This window comes from Dreissena polymorpha, chromosome 2, assembly GCF_020536995.1.
Source record: "Dreissena polymorpha isolate Duluth1 chromosome 2, UMN_Dpol_1.0, whole genome shotgun sequence".
Lineage (NCBI taxonomy): Eukaryota > Metazoa > Mollusca > Bivalvia > Myida > Dreissenidae > Dreissena > Dreissena polymorpha.
This window is the reverse complement of record NC_068356.1, coordinates 31448481-31462380: the sequence shown is the minus strand read 5'-3', so window position 1 is coordinate 31462380 and position 13900 is coordinate 31448481. Positions and strand designations below refer to the sequence as shown.

Here is a 13900-nt window from a genome sequence, read left to right as displayed (position 1 = left end):
TCCCACCCTGATATATATTTGTGACTCTAATCTATATATGCCATTTTATTTTGATCTTAATATATCTCTGTGCTACACACTGGTAGCTGTCTGTAATAATTGGAAAATGAGTTGGCAGTAATTAGAGATAAATCAGCTGCCCCCGCTCTTCACGGGACTCGGCCCCCGCTCTTCACGGGACTCGAACCAATAACTTTCGTATCCGGAGGCTATATCCCTGGACCACCGTCCCACCCAACTAATTGATTTAGTTGTTAAGGCTTGGGGCCTTCCCCTATCACTAATGACATTGCAATATAAATGAACTACTGTTGACGCGATTTAAAATTCAAACCATATCAAATCCCATGGCAATGCGATACATGTTACAGCAGAGACATGTTAAGCTTTTAAGTTCCTGTTATAGCGTAAATAAATTAAAAAAAGTAGAACTAACCTGGGCATCATTTTTCTCAAAGCAATTACAACAGGAATAAGGTGTCGATAGTGGGATTCCAAGCAAATAGGCATTATGTAGACGGGTAAGTTTTTTACTCTGTCACCGCTTTTTACAGAGGATTCCAGAGATAGTCAATGTATCACGGTTGATACCAGAGATTTTGATTTTTGTGTATGTTAAGAGTGATCTCCCGGCAATAGTTATTTACGCCGCAATACGCGCTGGAATTAGGTTTTTGGTCCCCTACCGGTTTCACTGGAGAGGACTTATGGTTTGCGCTCTGTGTGTCCATCAGTCTGTCACACTTTTCTGGATCCTGCGATAACTTTAAAAGTTCTTCATATTTTTTCATAAAACTTGAAATATGGACAAATGGCAATATGGAGATTATGCATGTCATTTCATTTTGTTCCTATGTCAAGAATTCTGGTTGCTATGGCAACAAATAGACTAGATATACTGCTGAAAATAGAGGATCCTGCACACTTTTCTGGATCCAGCGATAACTTTAAAAGTTCTTCATATATTTTCATGAAACTTGAAATATGGATAGATGGCAATATGGACATTATGCACGTCATTTCATTTCTTCCTTTCGTCAAAAATTCTGGTTGCTATGGCGCTTAATAATATATTTTTGAAATATTATTTAGGTGTTTTTTTATCGGAGTTTTTTTTTTGTGGATTAATAGACTAAACATTTGGTGTCGTTATCCATCTGTTTTGCGTTACTTCAAAGAACTATAAAATACAATTTTTAGTATGTTTAGCTTTATAGCTGTTAAATGATTCAAAGATGAAAATATAGATATATCACATAGATCGCATTCTCTTCATCTTCCGAATAATCACATAAAAGGTCTGTGAAACGTTAAAAGTAACAAGTCTAATCAAAGACATAGTATGAGCGACTGAACCGGCAAATTTTCGCCGATGATTACCACTTGATTACAGATAAAAAAAACAAATACACGAAAGCATTTTAAACATTTTATTTGTAACAATCAATCTCAACTTTAAACAATCATTTAAACAACAAAAATGTGATAATCGCCTCACATTAATTCATTAAGTAATTTATTTATCCGTCAACGGTGAAGCGGGTATTCTCTACGTCTTTGGCTTTGGGAATCGCAGACTCGCACAAGTTAGCAGCAGTGTAATTGCGGACAGTCACGTGACTGACAATATGGCGGCGGTCAATTTATCGATTATGGAACGGTCTATTGCTTGGCAATGGCCTTGTTAATACTGGTTCCCCTTTTCGCATTGTGAATTATTTATAATGGCAGTATGCAAAACCGAAGACTGATTCTAAATCAGAGATCCACAAAGATATTAACAGCTTGTTAAATTCAGTAGCAACGTATAAAGTCATTATAAACTTATCAATATGTGACAATGAAATGAATTGTTTGCATCGCAAATGTAACTAGGCAAAATGCAACTACCATGTATCAGAAAGCAGATGTCATTTAACATCATGCATGGACTGGCAGATATTCTCTTCCATAGCATGCAACTAAGGATAGTTAACTCTTTCAGTGCTGGAACCGTATTTTGAAGGCCTTTGCAAACAGTTTGGATCCAGATGAGACGCTACAGAACGTGAAAAATGTGGATCCAAACTGTTTGCTATTCTGATAGTATTCTTTGACTAAAATTGAAGAAAATGCTAATTTTTAAAATTCAGCAGACAACATTTTAGCAAACAGCAAATTTCCCAGCATGCAAAGGGTTAATGAAAACATCAGAATCATTAGTCTCACTGATTTTATTGACAACTCCGTATATCTTTTGTTTTCTTGTTCATTTCCTAGGAAATTGTTGTGCAAAAAAATATTTGTTCCACAACATTTCACTCCATTCTACATCTCCCCTTTAATTAACTATTTTATAGATGCAAATTTCTCTGGAAAATATAAAATGGCAGTAATGATAAATCAGGAATCAACTGGAAACAGGAGCATTTGTCTTTTGTTCTGAAAGTGTAAGCGGCAAGGATATAAACCAGTTCCTACACCACTTCATTTGTTTTTGAGGTGTTCTTGGAGACTGTAGTATGTCTAATTAATTTCTCACGTTATCTGAAGTAATCAGATAATTTCTTTATAATCATTTCTGTCTTATTAGATTTTACTTTTTAGTGGATTGTTATTGTTAATAAACTTGAGGTAAAGCCAACTTTCAAAGCTCTAGAGGTTTGAATACTCCTTGATATTGGTTCATAGACGCTGTTCAGCTTGTGAAAGGACACAATGGTGTCATGATGGAATGTTATTTGGAGGAATGGTTGATTGAAATTCCATATTTTCAGATTTAATTGGAGTAATTGCATGCTGTAAGATCATTCCATGAATTTCTCTGCAGATATTTCTTTCTAGAAGTTATGATTTCACTTTATCATGGAGTTGGTATTAGGGCCAAATGTTGTGTCTAACATTTTTTCCAGATAAATTAGTTTTTGAGTTCAATTCTCCAATTAAAAAACTGCTAATGGATAATAACAGCTGGATAGTGTTTGCAAGTTGTGCTTATATGAAATATGTGTTTAACAAGTTGTATTCATTTAAATTAAATGTTTTGCAAGTTGTTTTTATTTGAAATAATTTATAGGAAATATTGAATAATACTTGCGGTATTCAGAAAACATTCTCGAAGTACAAAGAAATAAATAGATAGGCATATAATTCGGATGATGCTTGTAGACTTAATATCATTTAATAACTGGAATAAAATGTATTAAAAGTTTAAATTGCATAATTTATAGATGTAATTAATCTTTAATATTTTTAATCTTTTATGATTATAATAACCATACTATTATTGTTTGAAAATGATTATACATTTTGGTTATATATTGCTATATTTTTATAATAATTTAATAATTGATTATTATAAACCCGCCGTTAATACATGGAACTGACACTAAATTTAAAGGGATCTTTTCACGCTTTGGTAAATTGACAAAATTGAAAAAAGTTGTTTCAGATTCGCAAATTTTCGTTTTAGTTATGATATTTGTGAGGAAACAGTAATACTGAACATTGACCATGGTCTAATATAGCCATTATATGCATCTTTTGACGATTTTAAAACCTAAAAATTATAAAGCGTTGCAACGCGAAACGATTGAATAATTTGGAGAGTTCTGTTTTTGTCGTTAAATTTTGTGAAACTACGAAGATTGCTTATATAAGGTATAAAATACGTGAAGTATGTGTACTCGGCGGAATAGCTCAGTAGGCTAAAGCGTTTTTACTTCAGGACTCTGGCAGGACTCTAGGCGTCACTGGTTCGAAACCTGCTCCGGGCAATGTTCTTTTCCTTTTTTAAATTTTATTCTTGATTTTTTACTGGAGCTTTTACGATCCAATGTTTACATTTATCAATATAAAGCATTTAATGAATAAGTTAAAAAATGCCAAAATCTGTGAAAAGGCCCCTTTAAATAATTGTGTGTGTGTGTGTATGTGTAACTTATCATTATCAATTAAATGGATTTCAGAAGAATATGCCATGTTTTTCATAATGACGGTAAACTTAAGCAAAGCGATTCATTTTGCTTCAAAAAATGTTGATCTTACTTTATTTTTTTTAATAGATCATTATCAATTCGATAAAAGAAGCATATGCAATCTTTTTTCAAGTTGAACTTAACTTATAGAAAATAGTTTCAGAACTCTTTAAGAGACAGAAGAAACGTGATACCTGTAAGTTTCTATGGTATTTTAATGATATGGCAAAGAAACTCACTTCTTTAGGAACTGGAATCAATATTGGGTGACATATTTCTAACCGTCTTGCTGATATGGTGAAATGGAAGGACACAAGTGAAGATTTGTTCAAGCTGTTTCTAGCGGAAGATGGCTACCACCTGTTCAGCTATCTGTGTTGTGGACTGATCCTGTCCTCAATGGAGTTTGTCACCTACATGCCCATCTTCACGCAGCATATTGACTACTTGTGCCTCCAATTTTCACAGATGAACGAGATTCTGGGTGAAGATTACGAGAAAAAGATGGCTGTGGTTGGGGTACTGAAGCAGTATGCTGAGGATCGGGACATCGACATGCTTGCCCGAGCTCTGTCTGTCATCTTGAAAACAGCACAGCACAGGAGCTTGCTTCTGCAAATCAGGTGAGTGTCTTTCACCGGCTTGAAGTATTAACAGAATTTTGCTTTTGTTTTATGTTTATTTTACATTATTTTATCATGCATATTTTGTTCACACTTATGAAATATCACTTTCTTTCATCATTGAATACATTAAGTATGTGTCAAACTACATTTTTGTTTGTTCAAATGTAAAGAAGTGTAATTTTTATGCACCCTAAGGAGGGCATATAGTGATCGGACGGTCTGTCCATCTGTCCTTCCATCACGCTTTGCGTTTAGGTTTCGCGTTTAGGTTTCGAAAAATGCAGCACTTCTATGTCGCTTCAGATAGCAACTTGATATTTGGCATGCATGTGTATCTCATGGAGCTGCACATTTTGAGTGGTGAAAGGTCAAGGTCATCCTTCAAGGTCAAGGGACAAATATATGGCTTCAAAGCGGCGCAGAAGGGGGCATTGTGTTTCTGACAAACACATCTTTTGTTTATTTTTTTGAATCTTCAATCAAAATGTTATGTTAGAACTTTGTATAATATCATCATCCTATAATTGACATAATAAATTATATGAGTTGTTCTTTGTTTTGAGTTGAGTTCATAGGAGAAATGTAAGCCATAACAATTCAAAATAACAAAATATTTTTACGAGCAGGCAGTTTATTCCACCGCGCCAGCGCATCAGGTTTGATGACATTTCCCGCCAACAGCAACAGTACATGTCCAAAATAACAGCAGCCTCAAAATCTGTGGAAGGGAGTCCTAGAATTGCTCATAAGCTTGGACAAAGACGGTATACTTGATATGTATTTGATTAATTGCAAAGAGTATTTAACATCTTTTGTTAATTATAACCCTGAAAATGCATTCTGACAGGGGGGGGGGGTTGACTGGATATACTCTGCCAGTTGGTTTGTCATTTGTCAATCTGCAACCAATAGCTCAGTCTGTGAAGTGTACTACTTCCACATTTCTTAAGCGATGACATTGAAACTTTAAATATGTCATCACCAGTAGTTGATGTAGGATACTTTAAATTCCAAGTGATTATAATATTCCTGAGTTGTTTACCCTTGACAATAGCTGAAAAAGCAGAGCAAATGTTTAAGTCCAAATTGTAACGAAGCTCTAGTTATGTTTTGCTCCAGGTATTCAATTATGAAACATAATAGTAATTTTTAAACTGTGCATAACAGTAATTTGTTGTGCTATATTTTAAATAATGTTTTTTTACTAGGGCATTGCAGATAGTACGGGAAAATGGCAGTTTTGGATTTGTAGTCAAGGGCAGTAACCCAGCCTATATTGAGACAGTGGATTCGAAAGGAGCAGCGGAGAAAGCGGGACTTCAGCCTGGGGACTTCATTGTGAAGCTGAACGGAATCGATGTCAGGTATACACTATTCCACAAATAAGCTGTGCTCTGGGAAAATGGGGCTTAATGCATGTGCGTCGAGTGTTGTCCCAGATAAGCTGCATTAAGATATTAATGAATATGGATATATGGATATTAATGAATAATCTAACCTATCTAGTTCTGATTAGGAGTTGAACTGCATGTGTTAAAAATGTGGCAGGTGGCGAGCATTCATGTGCATTGGCATAGTTTAAAACGCATATAGATTCTATGTGAAAGATATATATTCAGAATGAAACTTTATAGTTGAATGCGGGCTACTATTGGCCAGCCAACTGGTCTAAATGATGACAGGTGATTAGATATCATAAATTGCTATCTTATGACTATGGTTGCATGTGCAGCAAGCTTTATGGCTTGTCAACAGCCTGATACTGACCTTAATGCACTTAAATTTAAAAGTAATTTAATTATGAATATACATGTATTACTTTCCTGTATTTAGTTGGGTTCAATACAAAAAGTAATATCACACTTACTTACTGTTATGTTGTCATTTTAGTCGTAAAATATTTCGGCGTACAAACAGAGTGTTGATATTGGGAGCAATATAGGCACGTTACGTATGCAAATAGAATTCATAATTATATCTAGGCAAGCTTATAATGACCCAGTGTTTTCTTGTGTATCGACAGGAAGTGCAGCCATTCCCATCTGGTGCAGATGCTGCAGGATAGTGGCACTTCCCCCACACTGGAGGTGCTCAGATGTGAACATGACCAGTGTAAGCACCGTAATGCTGACTTTGTTGAGAGTTTATTCATTCTTTGTCAGTTAAATGCAGATTTTTGTTATACAAATTGTATACAAGTACGCTGGAAGTCCTGAGATGTGAACATCACCAGTGTATGATGTATTACTACTGAATTATCCAGTAGTTTTAGAGTTTATGTATTCCATGTCAGTTATATACAGGTTTTGATCCAAATGCTTCACATTAAAAGCTTCATTAGGAATTTGCTTGCATATCTTATAATGATATTAGCAGCGCTCTGTGAAAAAGGTTTTTAATGAATGTGCGTTAAGTGTCATCCTAGATTAACCTGTGCAATCCACACAGGCTAATCAGGGACGACACTTTCCGCCTAAACTGGATTTTTGCTAAGAGCTAAGAAGGGACTTTCCGTAAATGAAAAATGTCATAAAAAGTAAACTGTTGTCCTTGATTAGCCTGTGCAGACTGCACAGGCTTATCTTGGACGACACTTTACGCACATGCATTAAACCCCTTTTTCACAGAGCACGGCTCATATAGATGTTGTTTGTTTTGTGTTGTTTAAGTGACCATTCTATTTGTTTGTATATCATTTTACTAATAATAAATAACTACATTATACACAATGATCCATCGAGTCTATGAAATCAACATATTATTTATATACTAAATAGTTTAATAAATGTGTGCAACATGTACTAGTTTACAAAAGATTGCGAGTGTAAATGATTACATATAAAGAACTATCTTGCTAGAAGATTGAAATTGTACTGGGTAATTGATGTTAAACAAGCAATCTTGCTGGATATAATCGTATCCTTTATTCAGTATGTCCTGTTCTTCCATAGATCCTGTAGACTCAAGTCGGGAGCTATCAACATCATCTGTCTCATCCACTTCAAGCCATGGAGAATCTGATTGGCTAACGCAAGGCAACAAACGTATTGTAGATAAAGAAGGGAGAAGTTATCCCGAAAGAGTGAGTGCTTTCATTGAGCTGCACTCTGGGAAAATGGGACTTAGTGCATGCTGGTAAAGTACCTTCCTGATTAGCTCTTGTAGTCCACACAGGCTAATCAGGGAGGACATTTTCCGCCTAAATTGGACTTTTGATAAATAGAGACTTCCTTCAAACGAAAAAATACCATAACAGGAAGTGTCGACCCTGAGTAGCCTGTGGGGACATCAAATGCTTTTATAGGATGAAACTTTACGCACATGCATTAAGCTTGGTTTCCTCAGAGCACTGCATGCTCATTCCTTTTGTTAATCTGCCATTTGTTGCTGATCATAATTGCAGATTCAGCCGCTTAGAACACTGTCATATTTTGAATGACAAGGAAAGAAAAGTGCATTTTCTGGGGGCTTCATGTAAGGCTCTTATTTGCTGTACCATTCTTCAATCTATGTTAATTTTTTAACATGTCATTGAATGAGAAATGCATGCTTGTTTATTTGATCTCAACAAGCACATGTAATGAAAATGCTTATCATTCTTACTCCAGGTAATTTGTATAAACCATATTTTGTGACAGTGTAGTACCAATGTCTGAAAGGAAAGTGTTAGTGAATAAATGTATGGAGTTCTTGGTTTCTTCAGCATTTTTTCTTACATATAACTGGGTATATATCTTTTTAGGCAGAATATTTGCTAACCAAGAAAGAAAGGTATCACATCCGTAAGGCTTGGATTGGCTATGAAACAACAAGGTGAGTTCTTTGTTTAGTACATTTTTGTATCAAGTTGTCAAGAAATGTATGAACCATTTTTGTGCAGGTAAAAGCGATTTGTAAGCTATGGTTTTCACTAAAATGCAAGTGAATGTATGAACAATATGAAAAAAAAGTCATTTAATGTACTAATATTGTTGTTGTTGAAGGTACATGCATAGAAACCTATGTTTGAAGTAAGAACAAAGTCTACCTGAAAGTATGAACAATTTGTATGTAAAGGTATTGACAATTTGTAGCAGGAAAGGTATTGACAATTTGTAGCAGGAAAGGTACTGACAATTTGTAGCAGGAAAGGTATTGACAATTTGTAGCAGGAAAGGAATTGACAATTTATATCAGGAGTTCTGAACAATTTGTGTCTGATGGTAAGAACAATTTGTATTTAATAGCTCGCTTAATGTATTTTGGATGAAAAAAACAACAACCAATATTTCTATTAAGTACAGACCACTTAAATTTGATTGAATCATCAATGTGTAGTCATAATAGTTTCATCAGTTCATTATGGAATGAAATAATTCTAATTTTTTTATATTTACATATTATGTTATTGAAGGTATAAACAATTTGCATCTAATGGATAATTGATTCTTGTATGTTTTTAATATGACCATTCGCTATTTGACAATTTCCTTTATTTTAGTTATTTTATAGCTAAAAAAACCTTCATTTAAAAGTAATTATTTTGAGCCTGTGATAAATGAGAGCCACATTCGAGCCATGATCCCGTTGATATTTCAGCAATGTGGTGGACCTGTACACAGCAGTGTCTGTGGTCCTAGACACTCCCTCCAAGAAAACCCTGTGGATGTTCCTGATCGCCAGTCTGACTCCCCCTCACCAAATCTACTGCATCAACCAGATCAACCTGCCCAGACATGTGTTGCTAGGTAAAGGGTCAGCTTCTAACACAGACAATTTTTTTCATGATGACTGCTGTAGATGCCCTATCTTTGGAAATCTTTTTTTTTGTATAAAATTTATGATTAATTATATCATATTGCGATAAACATTTATTTGGTTAGTATCTTGATAATCAAAAAGCTCTGATTCTTTTGTATTTGTATTGTTGGTTGGTAGATCACTGCATACAATTGTGTTGTCTTGTTATTTGATACATCTCTGCATGCAATTGTGTTGTATTGTAGGTTGGTAGATCTCCGCATGCAATTGTGTTGTATTGTTGGTTTGTAGATCTCTGCATACAATTGTGTTGTATTGTTGGTTGGTAGATCTCTGCATACAATTGTGTTGTATTTTTGGTTTGTAGATCTCTGCATACAATTGTGTTGTATTGTTGGTTTGTAGATCTCTGCATACAATTGTGTTGTAGTGTTGGTTGGTAGATCCCTGCATGCAATTGAGTTGTATTGTTGGTTGGTAGATCTCTGCATGCAAATGTGTTGTATTGTTGGTTGGTAGATCTCTGTATACAATTGTGTTGTATTGTTGGCTGGTAGATCTTTGCATGCACTTGTGTTGTATTGTTGGTTGGTAGATCTTTGCATACAATTGTGTTATATTGTTGGTTGGTAGATCTCTGCATGCATTTGTGTTGTATTGTTGGTTGGTAGATCTCTGCATGCAATTGTGTTGTATTGTTGGATGGTGGATCTCTGCATACAATTGTGTTGTATTGTTGGTTGTTAGATCTCTGCATGCACTTGTGTTGTATTGTTGGTTGGTAGATCTCTGCATACAATTGTGTTATATTGTTGGTTGGTAGATCTCTGCATGCATTTGTGTTGTATTGTTGGTTGGTAGATCTCTGCATGCAATTGTGTTGTATTGTTGGTTGGTTGATCTCTGCATACAATTGTGTTGTATTGTTGGTTGTTAGATCGATGCATGCATTTGTGTTGTATTGTTGGTTGGTAGATCTCTGCATGCATTTGTGTTGTATTGTTGGTTGGTAGATCTCTGCATGCAATTGTGTTGTATTGTTGGTTGGTGGATCTCTGCATACAATTGTGTTGTATTGTTGGTTGTTAGATCTCTGCATACAATTGTGTTATATTGTTGGTTGGTAGAACTCTGCATGCAATTGTGTTGTATTGTTGGTTGTTAGATCTATGCATACAATTTTGTGCTATATTGTTGGTTGGTAGAACTCTGCATGCAATTGTGTTGTATTGTTGGTTGGTTGATATCTGCCTGCAATTGTGTTTTATTGTTGGTTGGTAGATCTCCACATGCAATTGTGTGGTATTGTTGGTTGGTAGATCTACGCATGCAATTGTGTTTTATTGTTGGTTGGTAGATCTCTGCATCAATTGTGTTGTATTGTTGGTTGGTGGATCTCCGCATGCAATTGTGTTGTATTGTTGGTTGGTGGATCTCCGCATACAATTGTGTTGTATTGTTGGTTGGTAGATCTCTGCATACAATTGTGTTGTATTGTTGGTTCGTTGATCTCTGCATACAATTGTGTTGTATTGTTGGTTGTTAGATCTCTGCATGCATTTGTGTAGTATTGTTGGTTGGTTCATCTCTGCATGCTATTGTGTTGTATTGATGGTTGGTAGATCCCTGCATGCAATTGTGTTGTATTGTTGGTTGGAAGATCTCTGCATACAATTGTGTTGTATTGTTGGTTGGTAAATATCTGCATACAATTCTGTTGTATCTTTGGTTGGTAGATCTCTGCATACAATTGTGTTGTATTGTTGGTTGGTAGATAGCTGCATACAATTGTGTTGTAGTGTTGGTTGGTAGATCTCTGCATGCACTTGTTTTGTATTGTTGGTTGGTAGATCTCTGCATGCCTTTGTGTTGTATTGTTGGTTGGTAGATCTCCGCATGAAATTGTGTTGTATTGTTGGTTGGTATATCTCTGCATTGAGTTGTATTGTTGGTTGGTAGATCTCTGCATGTTATTGTGTTGTATTGTTGGTTAATAGATCTCTGTATTGAGTAGTATTGTTGGTTGGTAGATCTCTGCATTGAGTTGTATTGTTGGTTGGTAGATCTCTGCATTGAGTTGTATTGTTTGTTGGTAGATCTCTGCATTGAGTTGTATTGTTGGTTGGTAGATCTCCGCATGAAATTGTGTTGTATGGTTGGGTTGTAGATATCTGCATACAATTGTGCTGTATTGTTGGATGGTAGATCTCTGCATGCACTTGTTTTGTATTATTTGTTGGTAGATCTCTGCATGCAATTGTGTAGTATTGTTGGTTGGTATATCTCTGCATTGAGTTGTATTGTTTGTTGGTAGATCTCTGCATGCTATTGTGTTGTATTGATGGTTGGTAGATCCCTGCATGCAATTCTGTTGTATTGTTGGTTGGTAGATCTCTGCATACAATTGTGTTGTATTGTTGGTTGGTCGATATCTGCATACAATTGTGTTGTATTGTTGGGTTGTAGATCTCTGCATGCAGTTGTGTTGTATTGTTGGGTTATAGATATCTGCATGCACTTGTTTTGTATTATTTGTTGGTAGATCTCTGCATGCAGTTGTGTAGTATTGTTGGTTGGTAGATCTCTGCATGTACTTGTTTTGTATTATTATGTTGGTAGATCTCTGCATGCAATTGTGTAGTATTGTTGGTTGGTAGATCTCTGCATGCTATTGTATTGTATTATTTGTTGGTAGATCTCTGCATGCAATTGTGTAGTATTGTTGGTTGGTAGATCTCTGCATGCTATTGTGTTGTATTGATGGTTGGTAGATCCCTGCCTGCAATTGTGTTGCATTGTTGGTTGGTAGATATTTGCATGCTATTGTGTTGTATTGTTGGTTGGTAAATATCTGCATGCAATTGTGTTGTATTGTTGGTTGGTAGATATCTGCATGCAATTGTGTTGTATTGTTGGTTGGTAGATATCTGCATGCAATTGTGTTGTATTGGTTTTTTGTAGATCTCTGCATACAATTGTGTTGTATTGTTTGTTGGTAGATATCTGCATGCAATTGTGTTGTATTGCTGATTGGTAAATCTCTGCATGCAATTGTGTTGTATTGTTGGTTGGTAGATATCTGCATCAATTGTGTTGTATTGTTGGTTGGTAGATCTCTGCATGCAATTGTGTAGTATTGTTGGTTGGTAGATATCTACATCAATTGTGTTGTATTGTTGGTTGGTAGATCTCTGCATGCAATAGTGTTGTATTGTTGGGTTGTAGATATCTGCATGCAATTGTGTTGTATTGTTTATTAACAAACATATGCAAAAAAACATGTGTTTTGAGTTTATATGCATCATACATTATTTTGAAGAAAGATCACGTAACATATATATGAATAGACATGTTTTTTTTGGAAAATGTCGCAAAGTTCTTTCTTTTTATCTGACTTAATGACCTTAGTTGTTTTAAATAATGCAATCAAGTGTTCTTTGTGTATTTCAGAATGTATTTCTAATGAAGGCAGTCCCAGATCTCAAAACCAACATATGCAGTCTGGTATGTGATCTGTTTGTCTGTCCATGCATAGTCACTTTGTTTACAATTAGTTTAATAAATCACATCAAGGTATTTCAGTTCAAGGCAAAAACAGGGCACTGTCATGAGATGGGGATCATTTGCTGGCAGCACTTCTCTATATTAGATGTTTCATGCGCATTTGGGATTATACCTTAGCTCCAGACCAGCCTGTGCATTCACGCAGTCTAATAAGGATCTTTATGTCGGCTATAAAGTCATGCAAGATTTTGTGGTCTTACTACTGGCCCAGGTAACTCCTGACCAGATTGGGCAATGTAACGTAACAGCCCCGTAGAGATAAATAAATTAATTAGTTATTAATCCATATGTTTTATTCATATAACATAAATATTATGTTATATAATATAACAATATGATAGAAATTTAATTACAGATAATATTAATAATGTGATAGGAATTTATAAGTAAATTTAATTATCATAATTGTATTCAGAAGAAAATGTTAAAAGTTTATTTACATATCATAATAATGAGGGTTCTATAAAGAAAATATTTGAATGTAAGAAACAATAATAGCATAAATGAAGTTTGGAAACTTAAGATCTCTTGCAAGTAAAAACATGAATCTGTTACTCAGCTGCCACAAAAAGTATAATCTTATTAAGTTTTTTCTTACATCCATTGAATATGCCGATGAAAGACGATTACAATAATGCCTTACTATCACTAGACATACAAAGTACTGCAGCAGTAATCCTAGTCTTATTAAATTATCTCTCACATCCATTGAACTATGTAGTCAAATCAGATGTCTGAAAGGATTAGTCGATAAATGGGTAAACACATGAAACTCCGTTCCCGGGGGGTGTCATTGATTCAGTACATTTAGCAACTCAACCAATCAACAATAAGCACGTGCAGAAATGGACACTTATGACCAATCAAAGTTATAATTGAGTTTTATGCAAATTAACCTGTAAACAAAATTTAGATGTTTTGTCAGCATAGAAGACTCTTTGCTTAGATTTTGATGTGAACAGATCGAGAAAGGTCCAATCATGTAGTTGTCAGACTGTACTTATATATTTGAAA

General features: G+C 35.1%; 1 protein-coding gene across 1 annotated transcript in view; it reads left to right on the top strand.

Annotated features, from left to right (window-relative positions):
• The window catches only part of LOC127866480 (delphilin-like), a 75325-nt gene that overhangs the window by 29258 nt on the left and 32167 nt on the right, over window positions 1-13900 (top strand). The window contains exons 3-10 of the mRNA XM_052407017.1: window positions 4425-4579; window positions 5209-5346; window positions 5791-5946; window positions 6606-6694; window positions 7534-7664; window positions 8325-8395; window positions 9161-9309; window positions 12773-12826. Of these exons, the coding sequence (XP_052262977.1) occupies window positions 4425-4579; window positions 5209-5346; window positions 5791-5946; window positions 6606-6694; window positions 7534-7664; window positions 8325-8395; window positions 9161-9309; window positions 12773-12826 (943 nt within the window). The remainder of the gene's footprint in view (window positions 1-4424; window positions 4580-5208; window positions 5347-5790; window positions 5947-6605; window positions 6695-7533; window positions 7665-8324; window positions 8396-9160; window positions 9310-12772; window positions 12827-13900) is intronic.